The 7,646-nt window shown below is 36.4% G+C and overlaps 1 protein-coding gene across 3 annotated transcripts in view; it reads left to right on the forward strand.

The window, feature by feature from the left end:
- LOC128860059 (microtubule-associated serine/threonine-protein kinase 1) overlaps window positions 1–3,704 on the forward strand; it is a 33,070-nt gene extending 29,366 nt beyond the window's left edge. For all 3 annotated transcript variants that reach the window (XM_054097290.1, XM_054097293.1, XM_054097292.1), the window contains one exon: window positions 8–3,704. In XM_054097290.1, the coding sequence (XP_053953265.1) occupies window positions 8–144 (137 nt within the window). In that variant the 3' untranslated portion in view covers window positions 145–3,704. The remainder of the gene's footprint in view (window positions 1–7) is intronic.
- The last annotated feature ends 3,942 nt before the right edge of the window (window positions 3,705–7,646 follow it).

Below are 7,646 nucleotides of genomic sequence, written 5' to 3' on the forward strand. Positions count from 1 at the left end.
GCTTCAGCTGAAAAGTTAGCAGTGACACCCGCTAAAGGCTGTGGCGGTATAAGTGCCAAAAGCAGCAGCTCGTCGTGCAGTCGCAAGGAAAGCAGCACACACAACACAGCAAAAATTGTAGCCGCAACAAAGCAAAAGAAGTAGTAAATTTTTTTAGAATATGGCAACTGACGGGGGTGAGAGAATCACCGATGCCAAAACTAAACGAATATTGTCTTGTATATATTGTGTTTGTAATATTATTGTTTTCTTTCGCCACATTTCCTTTCGGAATATGATTTGTGCAGCGTTAAGAGTTGGACATAAATCAATTAGACAGACAGCACGTGCACACACTTGAGAACGTACGCGAATACGCGAAAGAAGAAGCGTTTAGGAAATAAGTGATGATGAGGTGATAGTTGGGTGGAACGGGAAAGGGCAGACAAAATTGCTCATGCTTTTAGAAAAATTATGAATGGATGAGGAAAATGTAAATGAGAAATTTCTTCATTTCATTCAGCATAAAGTATAAATTTTTTGTGTGGCAGTGCACAGAGCTGCATGTATATATTTTTTTGTTATGATTGTGGCACATATGGCTGTCATCGAACGTTCAACGCCCATTTAAAGCAATTTGCTATTTTTTTTATTTTTATTAGTAGTAGTTTTTAGAAATAAATTATAAAATATAAACACAAAATATGCGATATATACATTTACATATACATAAATACGAATGAAACGCTAATATTGTAAGCGTACTAAAGAAAGATAAAGAAAGGAGCTTTCGTAAAACGAAAAAAAAAAATTATATAAAAAGTATGAAAAAAGTAATATTTTTGCCATAAATAATCAATAAAATAAATACGAGTTGCTTAAATAAACATGAGAAATAAAAAAAACAACAACTACAACAAATGCATGTATGTAAAATGTTTTTTTTGGGACACTGCTAAATATATAGGCGCTTTGAATTCGACGAGTTGCGAACATTTGACTATATAACTGTGCTATAAATATTTTCATAAAATATTCAAAAATATTGTACACAATGCAGTTTATTGAAAATCGGGTATATTTCGCTTCTTTTGTTTTCTTGCCATTTCTAGTATTCGATGTTGCGGCGCACTGCTAACCCTATAAATGCATAAAGCTTGGTAAATATGTTACTACCTGTCTCAATATCAATAGCTAGACGAGCCGTAATGCGGATGTTGCCAAAATTTGTTTGCTGTTATTCGGAATTTTGTGAACTTTTGTGGATGGAATATTTGCATGAAGCAAATGTATGCTATTGGCGCAGAATGGGCCGGTAGTTCAATATAGTTGTAAGAAAAATCAGCGAGCACAAAAAAAATGCAGTTAATTATGAAATTTTTAAAGGTCATAGGAATTTTTGGCCTGTGAATTCAGAGTATTTGGCGGCGGAAACGGCAGACAATTGCAACTGAATATCAAATACTAAATAAAATCTAATAAACTAAAATATTGAGCGAGCCGGCTCTAAGCTTTAAATGCATTTTGTCTCTCTATGAAAACTAAAAACAGATATGCGGGTAATTTTTGCAAGCTTAAGTAAAAAAAATTGGAATATGGCATTCTCCCAGCAAATGAGCTGTGTGAAAACGCAAAAAAAAGCTGGTTACACATTTTATCTCGAATTATGGCTAAGCAAAATAATAGAACAGAAATAGAAATAAAAATTTGCTTCATAAGCTAATATCAATCGCTTTGGTATATAAAAACGTGTTTCTCGGTTGAATAAAATTATGCGCAGCTTTTGAAAGCGCAGTGACTAGCGCGAAAACAATTTCTTTTTAACTTATCTCGCTTTAACACTTTTACTAAACTCAGCTTGGGCTGTGGGGAAAAGGAGACACCATTTAAGATTATGCAATAATTATTAAGCTACAATTTAACCACCATGAAAATACCTTAAACAAAAATCGAAAAATATTGCAATTGATGTGTATAAATTAAGATGCAAACAAAAAAATTCCCATTTAATCAGAAAACTTATATATAAAATATATGTATACATATGTACATAATAAGAAAAAAAATTGAAAAAAAGCAATGCTATTAATGCGCGGTGCGCTGACATACAGGAAAAGATGAAATTTCAAATATTTGAGAAACAAATACAACTCCAAAAAAAAACTATAATACCCTTGTGCAGGAGCGCGCGCGGGTATAAAAAAATTAAATAAAAATAAAATAAAGCCTTACCATTGAGCAACTATTGGAATAAATGCAGCCTAAATTGCGCTAAAGTAGATGTGTGCGCCTAAAATTATGCACCAAATTAAGCTATCAGTAATAGCAGCTAGACACGCCATCAAGAAATTTAAAAATAAAGTAATTTTTTTTGTCCCATAGCTTGAAGGGGTTAGTGGTAGTCAGAGGCCCGAAAAAATAAAGATTTTCAATAATTTTTTTTTGCTAGTAAATTGATTTGTTTTTCAAAAATAAAAACATAGCATTAATACATAATGTTTCGACTAAAGTTAAGCAAAATTGCAAAAACAAAATATATATTTGTAAAAGTTAACGCTGTTTGTATGGAGCCCGTTTTACCAGAAGTCCCTTGCGGTCATCATCACAAGTCTTTGGATATTCATCTAAAATCAATCGGACAAGAAAAAGTAGTTTTATTAATAGATAATCTTGTTCCTGATCGAAACTCTTTTATTAAATTAACAATATGGCCGCCTCAGGAAATATTTTTCAGATTTTCGTCAAGAAAACCGACAATAATTTGTTTAAAAAAATAAAAAATTTTGAAAAAAAAATGCATCGATCAGGCACGAACGAGCGGTTTTTAAGTTACATTGATCACCAGTTCAAAAAACATAGTTTTGAGAAAAACACATTTAAAGTTTTGATATCTGCTCTGGAGCCTCCGAGCACGCTTTGTTAATTGTTGAATAACTCGACAAGTATTTGTCGGATTTACTTAAAATCCAAATTTTTGAACTGACTACCCCTAACCCTTGAAATGTTTGTCTCATTATTCATTTATTATAGATATGAAAAAATGTGGGTATATCACACGCAGCCTCATTTAAACGAATTCGAATAATAAACATAAATGTTACACCCCGTACACAAGGTGATTACGTGTTGGAATTTCTCAAGCGCTGGTAAATATTTTCGGAGTTGCCAATCATGGGTTAATTATTCTTGAACTTTCAAGGGCTTTCCAAAGAATATATTCTAGGACTAGGTAACTATTTTACAAGCATACTAAAGGGGGATAAATTTAGAGGTATCGGATTTTAAATTGAAATAAGACAACAAATTGATTATGCAATATTTATTATTAGTGTACAACCATTCAAGACATTTATTTTTTAAGGATACTCACTCTCAAATTTTGGGCCCAACTAAGCCGTAATTCCGCCATCCGTAAACACTAATTTTGAATGACTCGCTGGAGGACTTCGGTTGGTAACTCGTAAATAACTTTAGTTATGTTAACTTCAAATGCCTCTATCGAAGCTGGTTTGACTACAAAGCATTTAGACTTTACATGCCCCATAAATAAAACTAATAAAATTCCAAAGGTGACTAATCCACTGGTCCGAGACGAGAGATAAAATGCGCAACGAAACGACGGCGCAGTAAATCCACTGTTCCACGGGCTGTCTGCCAAGTAGCGCCGTTTTGTTAAAACCAAATGTTGTGGAGATCACGAGCTTCAATTTTTGGCATCCGGCATCCGGTATCAAAAAATCGTTTACCACGGCGCGATAGTGTTCGCCATTCATTGTTACTTTGCGCCAGCCTTGTCTTTGATGAAATATGGGCCGCTGATCCCTCCAGCCCATAGGCCGCACCAAATGGTTGTTTTCAAGGGATGTAATGGCTGTACTTAAATGGCTTCGGGTTGCTCTCAATCCAAAATTTAAGCACATTTTCGATTGTTTGGGCTCCAATTTCATGAATGTCAACTTCGATTTCGTGTTTTAAAACATCAATCGTCTCTGGATGGTTCGCATAGCATTTGTCCCTAACGGCTCCCCACAAAAAATAGTCCAACGAACTTAAATCACTGCTCCGAGTCGGCCAATTGATATCGGAATTTCGGCTGATTATTCGGTTTTCAAAAACGGTAGCCAAAAGTTCGAGTGTAACTTTGGCAGTGTGACAAGTTGCACCGTCCTGTTGAAACCAAATGTCCTCCATGTCATCCTCTTCAATTTTTGGAAACAACTCGTTGAGCATGTCTCGGTAACGCTCGAAAAAATGGCCCGATGATGCCGCCAGACCAAAAACCGCACCAAACAGTGACTCGTTGTGGATGGATTTGCTTCTCTACAGTAACGTGTGGATTTTCTGAGCCCCAAATCCGACAATTTTGCTTATTGACGTAGCCACCGATGTGAAAATCAGAAAAGAAGAAGAAGACTCACCACTTTGGAAATAGGGTTTCAAAATTTCCCAATTTTGTTCAAGCGTATAGCGTCCCATTTTGTAAATGTCAAACCTTTAAGTAAATTAAGAACACATTTGAAATGTCATTTGTGTTACCATTCTCAAAAAAATAAGTGGTTCAAAAAGCAAACGCTATATGGCCCACCCGTAACGGCCCACCCTACGATTTGTAAACATCGTAGAGACGTAAATCTTTCCATGCTGAATTGTCAATGAATACTGAAAAAAATTATGTAAGGAGCTCAATAGTCTCCTGCTTATTTTCTTCCCTACAAATTTTGTAAAGATCGTTTTGGATGATTTCTAATATAACAGCGTGAGTGACTGGGGACCAGGATTGGATTTACGTCACTTTTGAACCTAGTAAATTTGTCTATTCTCTAGGCTCTTTGGTTAGCTTATTGTTTTCGCAGACGCGAATAAATATAACTGAATTCATTGAAAACGAACTGACCAGCCACTAAATATGATCAGAATGACATGAAGAAATCATATCCAGCTTTATGAAAAATCGATTATTTTTGAGATTTGAGAGTCGTATTGGCTGGTGCTCCGATGCGTTGTTCTAGTGGAACCTTACTTTTTTACTAACCAGATGCGTCTGTTCTTGGTTCATGTAGGCCACGAATCGATCCCACAGCTCTGCATAAGAAAGCCTGGACATACATCCATCCACGGTCGCTGATCCAATCCATGATTTATGCGGAGCTGATTGCGATTATTGGCTCTGGCCCTTGTGGGGGAATCGCTGACCCCCGGTTGGCCAATTTATCGGCAATTTCGTTTCCTTGAACACCAGAGTGTCCTGGAACCCATATAAGTACAAGCCAGTTCTGTCTTGCGAGGGAATTAAGCTTCTTATATTCTTGAAGAATCTTCGAGGTTTGCTTTGCGTTCTCCAGGGCCTTCAGGGCAGCTTGACTTTCTTCAATCTCTTTTCCGCTCCATCTCCTCTCGATTATCCATTCGGCTACTTTTATGATGGCAAAAATTTCCGTTTGGAAAACAGTTGCCGTTTTCCCCATAGCATAGTGATACTTAATACTATCGTTTAAGTACCATCCGTCTCCAGACCCTATTTCATTCTTGGCCCCATCGGTAAAGAAACAATCCGTTATTAATTAAATATTACTGAAATGTCAGTTCTTGGCTGGGCATAGGTTAGGTATAACTGGCTGATCAGAATAGATCTCACAAGAGTCCGTAGTGTTACCAGAGTTGGCCGAACATAACTATTGGTCGTTCTGGTGTAACCGGCAGTGGGTCGTAATTGTCGCAGGAAGGCACGTAAATGCTCGTAGACGCCTGATTCAAATGGCTGCCACAATAAAACTAAACAGATCAGTTAGAAAATTAGTGTGCGATTTTTGGAAGATGCTTCTTGATATTCAAAGTGTAGGACTTGAGGTGACAATACCATCTGTTCTATTCTTTAGCGCTTTCGTTTATCAACTTTAAAAATATCAGTTTACGTAGAGAAATTCCGGCCTTTCGAAACTTCAAGATAAGAGATAGAGGACAGTACCGATCTATGCTCGTATTCGATTTTCTTCGGATTGACACGTTTGGTAGTGAGGTATGATGCTTTGTTCAAAATTCATATATGGTTACTTATCTAGTTATCCAGGCACTGGGACGATATTTGATAACTAACTGATGCTACGAAAGGAAAAGTTACAAATGAGAGCGTAATGAGCTTTAAACTAAAAAAAAAATGAAAATTAATTGTCGGACTAACAGAAGTATCGAATAATCTAACAATTGCATGTGTAAAGTAAATATACGCAAAAGTACTTGAAGAAAACACATCATACTATATAACACATTGCACATAAATAATATACATATTTACCCAGAAGCTGCATGCGTGTGTTCTGACTATGAGCAGCACTAAGCCTATAGGTATACGAGTACTGTACGTAACAAAAATTATATTATGTATGTGAACTGCATTCTATTGTATGTATGTATTAACTGTGAATTATTTTATATTTGTAAATGTATTGTATTTTTTTAGAATCTCTTTACTGAATTATGGATTCAATAAAACGCTACCGTAAAACGTGTTTAAAACTAATTCACATTGTGTAACCTAGGAACGCTAGGAAATGGGCGGCCTCCTCATTTATCTACCAGGTTTATCGTAATCAAAATCAAAGTTAGGTAGCATAACTTTAACCGATTTAAAGATTGTATTTTAGAATCATCACAGGAATTCTAACAGGCCAGTGTAGATTGAATTATCAGCTTAGTAACCAGGAAATTTACGCCAATGGAACTTGCAGGTTCTGAAGGCAGGAAGATGAACAAAACATACATATTTTATCAAAGAAGGAAATATAATGCAATAAAATAAAACAAATACATTCTGTCAAAAAAGTACCGGGAATTGTTCAATAAAACGAAAAATATTTGTTTAATCGACAAAATTTATTTTGTCGTCTTCAAAATAGGCTCCATTCGAAGCAATACACATATGCCAACGATTAGTCCAGTCACCAAAGAACCTTTTAAACGCGTTTGAAGAGATCTTCTTCAGCTCCTTGAGCGAATTCTCCTTAATGGTGTCCGCGGAGTGGCAATTTATGTTTTTGGAAAAGGAAAAAGTCAGAGGGCGCTAAATCCGGTGAATAAGGTTGTTGTTCGATGGTATTTGTCGACTTTTTGGTCACAAAAGTGTTCACAATATGAGCCTTGTGAGACGGTGCGTTGTCATGGTGCAAGATCCATTAGTTTTCTTTCCACAATTTGGGCCGTTTACTACTCACATTCTTTTTCAAACAACGCATAACTTCCATATAATACTTTTTATTTACCGTAGAACCATTTGGGATGAATTCCGAGTGCACAACACCATGATAATCAAGGAAACGAGTAGCACGACTTTCACTTTTACCGACTTTGACGTGGTTTTTTGGGTTTCGGCTCATGTGGATCGCGTTGACTGATTTGCATGTCAAACTCATATGCCGACGTCTCATCACCTGTTATGATGCGCTGGTTAAACGTTGGGTCCGAATTCACTTGTTCAAGCATGTCTTCAGCCACCTTTTCCCGATGGGTGTAAAATGTTGCGAATTGATTCGTCAGACACGCTAAGGTCACGAGCTACCTCCCTTAAACTTAAATGATGGTTTCCATCACCATTTCATTGACTTTGTCGACGTTTTCATCCGTTGAAGACGTTCATGAGTGACTAGATCGGGGCAAATCTTCCACGCCGAGAC

This window comes from Anastrepha ludens, chromosome 4 (assembly GCF_028408465.1).
Source record: "Anastrepha ludens isolate Willacy chromosome 4, idAnaLude1.1, whole genome shotgun sequence".
NCBI classification, from domain to species: domain Eukaryota; kingdom Metazoa; phylum Arthropoda; class Insecta; order Diptera; family Tephritidae; genus Anastrepha; species Anastrepha ludens.